The 13218-nt window shown below is 38.7% G+C and overlaps 1 protein-coding gene across 1 annotated transcript in view; it reads right to left on the reverse strand.

Moving 5' to 3' along the window:
- LOC104515274 (POU domain, class 6, transcription factor 2-like) overlaps window positions 1-13218 on the reverse strand; it is a gene marked incomplete at its 5' end in the record, with an annotated part of 181757 nt that overhangs the window by 55162 nt on the left and 113377 nt on the right. The window contains 2 exon segments of the mRNA XM_010159189.1: window positions 1278-1381; window positions 1384-1408. Of these exon segments, the coding sequence (XP_010157491.1) occupies window positions 1278-1381; window positions 1384-1408 (129 nt within the window).

The raw sequence follows: 13218 nt of genomic DNA on the forward strand, positions 1-13218 counted from the left end.
AGAAACTAAACTTTAGATACACATATCATGCAAGCTGCATCATTTCAGTAAATGTTTAGCAGGGCCTAAAATCCACATAAGCACTGTGGATATCACTGTACGCCCAATTGGTAGCATTTAGAATAATGACATTCAAATTACTCAGTTACCAGGTCCAGTCATAAGTTATGTTGACAGATTTGTTGCAGTGACTTTATGTGAAACAAGTAGTTGTATTAATTTTAGTCCCAGTAAATGCAATAAAGAATGACAGTGGCCACAATCTGAAAGCCACTTAAGCATGCTGCATCAATGGAATTATTTATATGTATATGGTTTGAGATACATGTATTTCTGCATCATATTATTTCATGAAAATGAAATCATTTGCAACAAATACAAATAATGCACCACCTCTCTCTCAGACACACCATAAACATTGTTCAAATTTCTGTCTGGAAAATTTTTTTATAAGCAAAATTTTCTCCCAGATTTGCATTGCAGTCCAGCTGATTCATTGCAAATTGCTTAATTTAGTTAATCAGCAAATGAGTAAGGCACCCCGTTAAATCCATGGCAGATATTTCATTACAATTTAAGTTGCATTCCTTTATTTAAAACATTGGATACCTTTTTAGAAATGAAGGAATACAGAAATGTTACAATTTGCAAAAGCAAAAGTTTCTCCCAGATTTGCATTGCAGTCCAGCTGATTCATTGCAAATTGCTTAATTTAGTTAATCAGCAAATGAGTAAGGCACCCCGTTAAATCCATGGCAGATATTTCATTACAATTTAAGTTGCATTCCTTTATTTAAAACATTGGATACCTTTTTAGAAATGAAGGAATACAGAAATGTTACAATTTGCAAAAAGTGTAGTCTTAATAGTACAGCAGCACTTTAATATAGTTGTCTGTTATTAGGCATATCTAAGTGGAAGAAGACAGCTGGTACATTTGTTAAGAATCACAGGGTTGCTGGACTTTTAAAATACCGCATATTAAAATTTAAAATTTTAGAATTTTAAAATACCACAATTGCACTATTGTGATCTTTTCAAAAGGTTGAATTAAAATAAAACCAACCCAAAGCCTTTTCTGGCTTGAAAACACTTTCTAACAGCTCCTAACTTCCTCTCAGATCTCAGACTTTCCATTTCTTACCTTGTCTGGCAAATCAATATTTATTTATCCTCAATACGTGCACTTTTAAATTGCTGTCATACAAGCGGAACTCATTTTTGTCCCAAGATCAGCCTGCCATCAGAATTCACTGTTTGCTCCATCTTCTACTCACCTGTCCTTGTGCATTAGTGACGAGTTGACCTGTGACCCCCTGAAGACTGGAGAGGGCATTGCCAAAGGCCTGAGAGCTCGCTATCGAGCCCATGGCTGCTGCTGCTGACTTGCTAGCGGATTATTAACCAGCTGAAAAAAGGAAGAAAAGATCATGGTAAAACCCTTGATAAACACAGAAACACAGATTGGTAACGGGATAAGATAAAAGTGTTTGTGCTAATGTGGGTAAAAAACACCCTGTCGGCTCCAAGAGCTTGGGTAGTTTTGAGAGGTTCTTATTTCTGAGGCTTTGGTGGCTTTGACAATTAATGGCTTTAAAAAACCCAGAGGAAATTCCATGTTAATACTGAAGAATGAGACTCTCCTTTTTTACCTTTTATTCTCTTTTTGGTTTTGGTTACGCTTGATGTGCTGCTTGAGGTTCAATGTGCTAATAGCACAGGTGTAGCAGCCCAATCCTGCTGTAAACAGCAATCCGTGAACGGTTAGCATTTGATTGGAATGGGAGTGGGATATTTGGTTGGGGATATTCAGAATGGAGACTATTTTACTAATGACCCCAGAAATAAGAAAAAACCTACAGACCCTTTCAATTTATACCATTAAAGAATTGGTCCCAACATCTAGATAAATGACAGCAGAGGACTCAACCCTGTGATTAAGTTCAGTAGAAATGGACTAAATATTCAAAATTCATTTGCAAAATGTGATACTAAGCAACTTACTGCTTCTCAACTGCGAATGATGAATTGCGAGACTCATAAATCTTCAGGAAGTGAGTTGTACTGCCCACTTCAGTCGGTTCCACCTGGGTGCTCCACGTCAAGCATAGAGCACAGTCACGGCTTTCACCTTAGGACACTGTGGGAGTGCGACAGAGGAATGCTCCTCCAACACCTGGCTTTATCAAACCTACAAAATGTATGTTGCTCTGTCAGAATCAGATCTCCTCTGGGAGATGGCTTGTTCACTGCATTATTGTGAAATTTATATTTTCTCATCCTTTTCTGAATATGAACAGACTTTGAACCCAGCGCACAGGGATGCCAGTAAAAAAAAAAAAAAATTGCTGGGAACCATCATTGCTGGGAGAGCTGTCCTAAGAACAATCAAACAGGGTTCAACAGGCTGAAAACATATTTTAGAGTGGGTTTGCCCCCTAAGAATCGTTACAATTTAGCAGAGCTTGCAAAATACACATCAACAGGGTAATGTAGCCAGATGTTTGAGGGAGGAAGAAAGAAGTCTAGGGACAACAGACATTTTTTCTTAGGCTGAGGTGAAAATGGTCAAACTAACTCAGAAAAGCTTAATGTTCGAGCTGAATCTGGTAGGAGTTCTAAGTCCTTAGATGATGAGTAAATTATCAATCCTAAAGAAACGGAGAGTCACAGACACCAGTAAGGCATATAATTCTCAGACAGGCTCTGCTTCAAAACAGGCTATAAAAAATTAATCAGTGATTAGTGGATGTTTTAAGCATGTTACAGATATGAGTAGTGTGTATGTTATAGATGTTTAGAAGCCCATCAGTAGAAGATGTCAGATACGGTTATAATCTATGATTATAAGAAACCTACTTGTCTGTTGGACGTTGCAAAATCTACAACAATTGATTGTTCATACATTAAAACATCTATTAATCATTCATTAGCCCTTCATGAAGTATTTATAAATGGAACCTTGATATAAAGTGTTGCCTAAAGGGGCGCCTTGGGCACATCCAATCCCTCTAGAAATTGTAAAGTAAATAACTAAATAAAGATTAGTAGCGATGCTGGACAGAAAAGATGACATTGTTGGAGGAAATATTTTTATTTGGAAAGAATTGTTATATAAATCTCCAAAACCAGTCCACAGCATCCCAAGGCAAGGAAAATCAAGCAGGAATAAAACACAAAGGGGGAAGATGCAATGACTGCTGGATTAGCAGTCCTGATGAGTGGTGTCAAGAGAGCGGCGTCAGGCGCAATGACCAAGGGTAAGTAAGCTCTGTCCCTGAATGTAGAGTTCAAGCAATTCCACTGACTGCACAATACCTGTGCCCAGGTGTAGTTGCATCACTCCTCAATGACTTGGGCGGTGATGCCTGAGCACGGCAGTATAATGTCAGGTAGCGATAGAGATAAACTTGTGTTTATGATAAACTTGTGTAAGACAGTCAGAAAAGGGCTTCTACAACCTTAGTAGGAATCCACCAACTACTTCACCTATGATCCTAAAGCATCTGACTGCAGGTATAAATGGCAATCTTTGCACAGTTACCTGACATCAGCTAATAAACTACACTAGCTGCTACAGTTTATGACTTTGGTCGCATACAGGAACAGTTATTTGGGGAGCGGAAGTATGCTTGCAAATCTGGAAACTACAAAGGGTTAAAGCCTTCTAAAAATCAGACTATCATCTCCTAGAATCTCCTTTCCATTTTTCTTGCTCCAGTGTTTGAAAACTGTGCATTTTCAAATACAACAATAAAATTTAATCACAACAAACCCTGGAGATACTCAGGATTGCTTTTAGTTTCATCACAGAGATAAGCTACTTATTAAAAATTATGGCAGAAGCTATGATATGCATAGGTACACTGGGTAGTACTATGTTCCAGGACAAATCACAGTGAATGGGCCAACTCTCGGGGTAAAGAGACTTCCAAGTACATACAAAACCATCCCTATGTCTTCATAAGTCTGATTAAAAATGAAAAGATGCATTTTTCTTTAAGCGCTTTGGGAAGCTGTTGACTGCAAATTACACTCTGTTAAACTGACTCTTTTCATACTGTGTGTAAATTGGGGTTGGAGAAATACACCTCATTTCATTATGTCTGGACACGAAGGTAACTTCTACACGTTATATCTTGCTTTTATTTTAAAAATGAAATCTTTGACTTGGGAGGTTTATGCCATTTCTCAGTGCAGGTTGGGTCTCTGAGAACACTTACTGGAAATACTAGAAATGTACTACGAAAATCCCACAAAAGTCTCCCCACTTTATTTAAATACAAAAACAATGCTTTAATTCGGAAGGCTGAGACATTTGGAGTTTTCAATCCCAGTGCCAGTGCCAATCCCAATCTCAGTGTTCACCCAAAACAACAGCCATAACAACAGGTAAAAGCAAACTTAGTTTAAACTGACAGACCAGCCTTCTCAAGGATTCCTCTGCTAATGACATGATAATATGGAGAAGAAAACTTTATCAAGAAGAATCTTGCAATAACTGAGTAGCTTCAGTACACTTTTCTGACTTCCTGAAACGGAACTTTTAAAGAAAAAGCATATGAAAGTTATTCAGCTCTAACTTGGTGCATAACAGGAGCCACTCCATTGCAGCAAACAGAACTCACACAAATAAAACTAACCTGTAAAATGAGTGGGGATGAAAGACTTACAAAATCCTAAAACTGTGACATGTGAAGTGAGAGTTTCTAGGGTTAAGAAATAGTCTTCAAAAAGAACCATTTCAAGAAAAGCGTGGTAGAGTCAATGCTGTAAGCAGCTTTCTTGAGATCCACAAATAGTTTTTTCTTCTGGAAGAATACCCTTTTCCTTTCTTTTTTGCCAAAACTGACAGTATCTCAGAGAAACTGATCAAGCATTCATCTATTTTTGAATACAAGATTAGATTTGATATCCGACACAGTAATTCTACAATTCTCTATAAAGGGCATATCCTACTGAACTTTCATTCCCCTGGTCTGGAAATCAAAGAGCCAGTTTTACTCCTTACCATATCCCTCATTCAACAAATACAAAGGAAAAACCAAAACCAAATACATCGGTTTGGCTGATGAACCCAAGACATTTCAGGATGCCAGAGCATCATATCAAAAAATGGGCCTGTAACCAGAAAGGGAAGGTCACTTTATGTAGTGCCAGTATAAGAATAAAGTTAGACCTTGTGTGTTTTCTAAAGGACTTGTGGGAGAGACTAAGAGTGAAGATACTCCATCTGAATTCAGCAACGGGAAATGGAGGGACGTATTGCGGAGTAACAGCAAGTATAACTTCATTTTACAAATAATATTGGTGGTTTTCAGGAAGGTTGTTACAAAAAATCACATTTCTGGATATCTCCTAGAGATTAAATGAATGTAGACAAGCAGTATATGTGATTAGGGACCGGCAGATCCTCAGTCTCTTATTTTTTTAGGCAATCCTTTCTGTAGGGAACATCACACTACCAGATCAGCTACTGAGTGTCTTCACCTAAACCAATGCTTTTCAAGGGAGAGCAGAAAAATCCTTTGACTTAAGTAACTCTAATAATTGAGAAGAATACAGCAATGGTTCTCAATCAGAAACACATGACATTTTTCTTTTTGATCCAGACTGTGAAAAATGATCATAGAAATGAAATTTTGATTAGCATGGCATTTGCTTTTGTCAGAATTTTTAACAGAGAATCTATGTGAATTTTAGCTGTGTGTAGATTATGAGAGAATTACACAATAAAATCTAGTGGGTTCTAGATAATAAAATCTAATGGGTTCCCATTTTTTTCACAGTGCCTCGTGAGACACATTCTGGGAAGCAGTCACTTGGCCTTAAGGGAAAAAAGACTGTTTCAAACTGAGCGCAGGCTTCGGAGGATATTCTGGTACCTCCTTTGTTACTGCGACCAGCATTATCATCTGTATTGGGTGCTGATGGCAAGGTTTGGGGGAGCTTCAGAGAAGGAGGGGGGAAAAAAAGAGTGAATGCAACAGAGGGAACACCAAGGTCAGAGAAAAGGAGGAGGAGGTGCCCACAGCAGAGCTGGTATCCCCACTGTAGCCCCCATGCTTCCTGTAGCACTGGGGATGGCTAGAGGAGTCAGGAGAGGAGTCAGGAGAGTCACTGAGGCAGTGAGTGAGCAGCTGGGTAGGCAATTGGCTGTTAGCCACCAGACCATCCCATCACAGTAGACTACGTCTAACAACAACAATACGCACGTGTCTTCAATACCTCGAAGACAGAGAAGCAGAGAATTCTACCCTAGACATCTATGTGCTTGGTTTCTAAATGTGAATTAATTGATGCAGAAGTACAGTTCCTTGGAGGTCCCTAATAGCTCTTCCAGCAAATTCTTTACGTAGTATTAGTGCTGATATTCCTAATTGTCTTCAATACACATATATACCTTGTACCAAGTGAGAGCACCCTGGACCTACACTGAATCACAAAATCCCTCAATTTTTAAAAAGATACTGGAAAGACTGCTTCAACTTAATCCTGGAAAAGCACCTAGATACCACAGCAATGACTGCCAAATAAATGTTTGTAATAATCAACAATGGGAAGACCAGTTAACATTTATATAGAATTTTGCAGCCATATTTTTCAACTGTGAGTGTCGGAGCTCTGCTGGTTAAATTTATTTTTAGGGGCTGAATTAAAATAAGTCAAATTTTTAGAACTGGTGAACATGCAAATCCCAAGAAAGCCAAGAGAGAACACATAGGTAACATAAACGAAAATAAGTTAATTTTATCCAAAAAGATGCTATGATCAAAAAGCTTGGAAACCCTGTATATTTTAGCTATCAGTTAGAACCTTTTTTTTTTTTAATTTAATTTTTATTTTAACCTTCCCCTCCCTTCTTTTTAGTTAATCTAATAGGATAATGTCAACATTTAACTTTTATAAATGAACAACATGGTAAAATGTCTAATAAAATGGCTGTCATGGAGCCTAATCATGCATAACTCTTTGAAAACATGCCCCAGCAGGCAAATGTTTGAAGCAAATCATGAATTATGAGGAAAAAAAAAAAATCTCTGCCAACATTTATTCTTTGCACAGTGCTGGGATATGATCAACATATAAACTATACAATCAAGTTACCGTATTCAGACCCACCCAATAATGTCTGGTTATTTCGCAGCTACGTCTATATTTGCAAATGGTTGTAGATCGTAAGAGTTCCAAATAGGCTGCTTAGACAGATATTTTAGTATATGCACATATATCAGATATTTACGTGCAGGATACAGTGTAGAGACAAGGATATTGGAATATCTGAAAGCACCAACTTGCCAGGGACATTTAAAATATCTGGCTCTCATAGATACTTAAGCTGCTCATTATATACATTTATTGTGGCTGAGCTATTTGCTGTCTAAATCTATGCTGAATTTTCTACCAGGAATAAGTACTGATAGTGGTATCACTGATGCGACATGACTTGATCCAATGCAAAGCGACGCGACCTGAGGTGATGGGAAGCATGCAGTGTTCATGTACGCCTTGATATGACATGGATAGAGGAGGATGAACCAAATTTCTCACAAATCTTTGTAAACAAGGTGCTGCTGGTCAAATTGGAATCAGTCTAAAAAAACTACAGTAACAATTTACAAAATAAAAAAAGACGTATTTTTAATAGAGCCATGGCAAAGCAAATAAAGAGCAGACATCGTTCCCAGATCTCTAGGAGCAAACAACTGGAGACATGAATAATGAAGAACACATTAGGGCACAGTCAAGACCTGAGTGGAAACCACCCTAGACATTTTCAGTTTTGTCTATTAGTGACAGAAAAGAGAGGAAAGGGTCTAATCCTACAAGATAAGGTGCCTGAGGCTGGGTCTTATATGTTCACCAAAAAGAAGAGCAACTATATTTAATATATTTATATGTAAATAATTACAAAGAGGAGCTGACTGATGCCGTTAGCAGCAGGTCAGTACTTACAGACTTCCCAGAGACTCTGGTCCTGTGGGTCCCTGGCTTTCCACATTTCTAACTCACAAGTATGACGTGTTCCAGGTCTGTATAACCTGGCACACACTGTTCCAGATATTAAACAGAGCCATCTTGGTTTAGACTGGTTAGTTATGTTTATGTTTATGCAGTCTTTAAAATAGCTACAACAGTTTATTTTATGCATAATGGAAACTACCTCATCTGACAATGAAATTTTGAATGGTTACTAATCATAAATTGTATTAGTGCTCATGCAAGAGGAAAGAATACTGAAAAAATTATCTTAATTCTCTAATTCTCTGAAGTAGTTCCCATGTGTGGCAAGAATCAAAGCAAAGAGCTTCTCCTAAACTTTCTGAAAGGGGCTGCAACCCAACTCATTTCAGGTTGATTAGTTCCTCAGTTCCTGTGTTTGTCTATTTTAGAATGATTTATCTGGCTTCTGAAAGATGCTTTCCACACAAGAAAAATGGTTACTTCAGGGCTCCCTAGCTGCTAAAAAAATGAACTCTTATCAAAAGGAATTTGCCATCTGTCTCCTCGGATAAGAGCCCAGCACTTGGGTCTCAGTGTTCTAGCCTCTGTAGAAAGTGTGTCAACCATGAGACACACCAAATTAATCTCCTTAATCTCCAACATTTACTTGCCTTCAATTTGAAAGTTTGAATGGCCTGTGCACATGTAAATATGACCATTTGCATACATAAATGTCAAAAATGCAATGTGAGGTCACACCATGACAATATGATGCTTCATGTTGGGTATTTGAGAAAATATTTCTGAAACAGTCTTATTTTACAGTGCAATATGCAATCTTAGTATACGTGCCTGAAACAGTTTATTCAAATATTCATATTAAAAATAAGACTTTTAGGTATAGACCTTCTCTTTTGCCCTTTGAGGAATAAATCCTACATAACATTTAGGGATACACTGCTGACTGAGAACATATATAAGGTTTCTATAAAAGTTCTTAGCCAGCTGCCATTCAGAGATCCTAATTTTTGAAGCTGAAAATACATCCGGATACTTTCATTTATTTCTAACGTAATAGCATCACCAAACAGGTCTGCTTCCGTGTCAGCCAAGGGCTTACACTGAAGTCTCATTGACTTGAATGTGAACAAGATCAGATGTAAAACTGGGACTATGTGGAGTATTTTCCTTTTCACTGATTTCGGCTCCAAACTTGACCTTACTAGGCGCACAGATCTGATGCAAGGTTGAAGAACAGTACAGATGACTCCTGAGTGCAGTAGAAAGATTTCTGGCAAAGATAGAGGTCAGTCCAAAACTCAAATCTGGTTCTGAATTCAGGAATCTAGAAAGCTGGAAGGATTTAATTCTCTCTGGTTATGTCAGTTCCCTCCGAAGTCAAAATTACATAAACACCATAATTGATGCCATGTATTTAAGAAGTTCTCTATTTTCTAGGTTTCATGGAAACAGATGAGATGTCACATCAGTTGAGACACTGATTTTTCATCAGACATTTGAGTTTTGCTGAAATCTCAGTATGCAAAGTGAGATTTGAGATGTGTGAACAAAGTTAAGCGAGCCTTTGATTTGAAAAACTTGAAGTCAACCGCATTTCTAATAAAATAAATGTAAGGGGTGAGTGATAGCCACTAAAACAACAAACCTGAGTGAAAGTCTATGTGAGGGGAGAGGGAATGCAAAAAAAGGATGCTGATGATCCCAAAGCAGGATACTGTTAACATCTTCCTTGGGGCACTATTTTACTACTCATTACCGTTCCGAGTGCCCTGTGATGGAATGGGAATGTGACTTTGTTCATCAGTTTGCTGCCTGTGTGTCAGTGGGCAGGTTCCTGCTGCTACTCCTTTTCTAAAGATAGAGCAATGATTCCTAATGAATCTGCGCTCCCCCTCCTTGCACCACCACTATGGGAGCATATTGCATCTCAGGTGGTAGCAACCTCCTGCCACGGTTGCCTTTGGAAGGCTGAATTTGGCTGTAAATATATAAGAAACCACTACCTAACTCAGGCCTGACTACAGCACTTTAAAACCACTGTTTATAGGTACGTGCACCCACTATTCTCTTTCTCACCAGCAGTCCTGCTCGGTACATAAAGCTACATATAAACTGGTAATGGTTGTGCATTTAACATGCCAAAGGTTGTGCCCTCAACACGACTCCTACAGAAGAGGAAAGGCAGAAGGGTTAATGATATAATGCAGCCATATATGTAACATTTCCACAGAGAACCCTTTCTTCTCCCAGGCACTTCCATCTCATTCGGTGTCAGCAAGAAACCTGCTCCCAAAAATGAGCTGCAAGTCCTGCCCTGGGAGCAGTGCATGCTGCATGGGGCTGGGCTGCGCTCAGCGTCAACTGGGTGGTTCCAGATTTAATTTTTTAATGTTCTTGAGATGTGTACTGAACATTTACCAGTTATTTTAGATTTACTGATTACCTTGAAAGCTTTTTTCTTTTTTTTTTTTTTTCTGTAATCCAGCCATGTCCCACCTTTCCTGTGACTTCTCTCTGTGTTTTTTTGGGGGGCGGGTATATATATTTTTTGCCATGATAGACTCTCCTTCTGCTTTCACCTATTTGATTCCTTTTCTCTGATCTCTTATCTCCAGTCTCAGTCACTTTGCTCATGTCCCTTTAGATCTGGTCACAATAGGTTTTCCGTATGGGAGTTCACACAGAGCTGCAAAAGCAGCAGTAAATCTACTGTGTCTGTAATGCTGCCATATTAATTCCTAATCAATTTCAAAACTGTATTTGAAACTCATATATTTCACCTCAGCAAAATCAAAATAACGTCAGGTTGCCAACAGCAAATGAAACTTGGAAATATAATTAAAAACATATAGGCTGGGAATGTATTGTTTCTGAGGTCTTTGGAATTGCCACTGTGCTAGGCACTATAAATTGATGGCAAGAGGGTATATGAAACTGAGATCCTCTTATAACAAAAGCACAGCTCCATATTGCTTGAGGTAACAGAAGAACTGCTGTTAGCTGAATGTGAGTGATGACTGCAAGTATAAACTGAAGAATTTTTTTTTTTTTTGGCTGCAAGGATCAATTCCAAATCTGAGGCTGAGATCCTGCAAAGACTGCTTAAAGTTAGCCTGCATGCAAGTCCTCGTGCAGTCCTGGATAAACTCAAGAGAGTCTCTGTTGGTGTGTTCTGGTGACTGATTTTTCTACCTCATAGATAAAGGTGGGGTGCAACTTATACTCCATGTTACACATGTCATTACATAAAATCACATGCAAACATGAATTCACCCCTATGGTGACATTACTGTGTTTTAAACAAAAGTCATGGCAAGGATTTTGCTCCAGTCTATCCTCTTTTTTTTTTGTGTGTGTGTGTGCGTGTGGAGGCAGAATATCAGAAATAATGCCTATGTTATTATTCAGTATCTGCTACTGGCTGAATGCACACCCTGGGGAAACTCTAATTATCACTTACTATAAATAATTTCCTCCATATTTATTATCAATGGAAATCTACTCATAGACATTCATCCAAGGAATTCTGCTATATGGGCAAAAATATGTACTATCTTTTTCAACAGCAGCTCAGCTTACAACCTGTATGTCTGTAGCTTTTTCATTAAATTCATTATTGCCTTATTGTAACCTAGACTCTTGTTCTTCCATAAGGCACTGTCAATAGACAGACAGATGAATTTCTTCATGTTCTAAGTATTTTCTACTTTTATCTGTTGACCAGATTCACAAAATATTTATGGGCCTTGTAGCAATTCTTGTGCTTTACAAAACAAGGGATTCTTTGTGCTAAAAATAACATAAGTTCTAAGTTATTGGTCTGATTCTGATTCCTCTCTACCAGGATACAAATCTGGTGCAATTTTAATAAGGTCAGCAGAGTTGCAATTGGTTAAACCAGAGGCAACTACTCTCAGAATCAGCACCTTCAATTTCTTAGAGGCCTCAAATCTGCAATAAGGGGGAATGATACTCTCGTTTCAAATACAAGAATTAGCTAATTACACTGATATTTTATTTAAATGAAATACTCTCATGAAAGGCCTGGGTTTTTTCTTCTTTCCATTTACGCCACTGTAAACTACCGAAGCTGTCCACTGAAATCAGAAGTCAAAACATTTACACCTACAGCTGTGAAACTAATGGGTTTTTCTGTTTGCAGACTGAAAAATTCCCTGGAAACACCCTACTCACTCCTTCAAAAAAACCCAACCCAAACCCCAAAACAATAACAAAACACAGTTCAAACAGACCTGGAGTGAAAAAAAATTGAAAAGAATAAATTTTAGGTCACATGAAACATTGAGTTCAGACCAAAATGATTTCTTGAAAGGAAATGTAAAATGGATCACGCTCACAGATGGGTGTTTCATAAATGGTGTGGAAATACTTCATTTGAGAGAACTCATTCTATGTGTCTTTTCCAAATCTCACCCGTTTTGGGGTGGAAGGAACATATATATGCTCCTAACTATTTGCCAGAATATCTCTTTGGAAAAGGTGCAGTCTGCAGACCACTTTGCAGCCACTGGTACTGGTGGGTACTACTGGGAATTCTGTCAGTAAAAGGGGTAAGCCAAGAGTCAAAAATGTTTTGGTAGGCAACCCAGTCAGACAATGCTGTTGTCCTAATGCACCTCCAACAAGGCAGAAACTGCAACGAATCCAGCCTGAGTGCAGCTAAGGCAGGACTCTATGACTGCACCTATCGCACTGTCACGGTTTAGCCCCAGTAAGGAACCACGTACCACACAGCTGCTCGCTCACCTACCCCCCCTCCAGTCAAATGGGGGAGAGAATGGAAGGAAAAAGGGAAGAAAACTAAAATGACACAACTGCTCACCACCTCGACCGATGCTCAGCCAGACCCCGAGCTGCAATTCGCCTCCTGGGTAACTCCCCAAAACATATAAGCACAACGTTTGATGGCATAAAATGTCCCTTTGGTCAGTTTGGGTCAGCTCTCCAGGCTGTGTCCCCTCCCAGCCTCTTCTCTACAAGAGGCTGGGAACACAGGGCAGTATCAGAAACTGAAAAGTCCTTCACTTAATGTAAACATTCCTTAGCAACAACTGAAAACAATACTCTACAAGAGGCTGGGAACACAGGGCAGTATCAGAAACTGAAAAGTCCTTCACTTAATGTAAACATTCCTTAGCAACAACTGAAAACAATACTGTGTTATCAATATTCCTCTGAGCACAACCAAAACACAGCCTCATGCTAGCTACTGTGAGGAAAATTAACTCTACC

This window comes from Eurypyga helias, unplaced genomic scaffold, assembly GCF_000690775.1.
Source record: "Eurypyga helias isolate BGI_N326 unplaced genomic scaffold, ASM69077v1 scaffold5799, whole genome shotgun sequence".
Taxonomy (NCBI): domain Eukaryota; kingdom Metazoa; phylum Chordata; class Aves; order Eurypygiformes; family Eurypygidae; genus Eurypyga; species Eurypyga helias.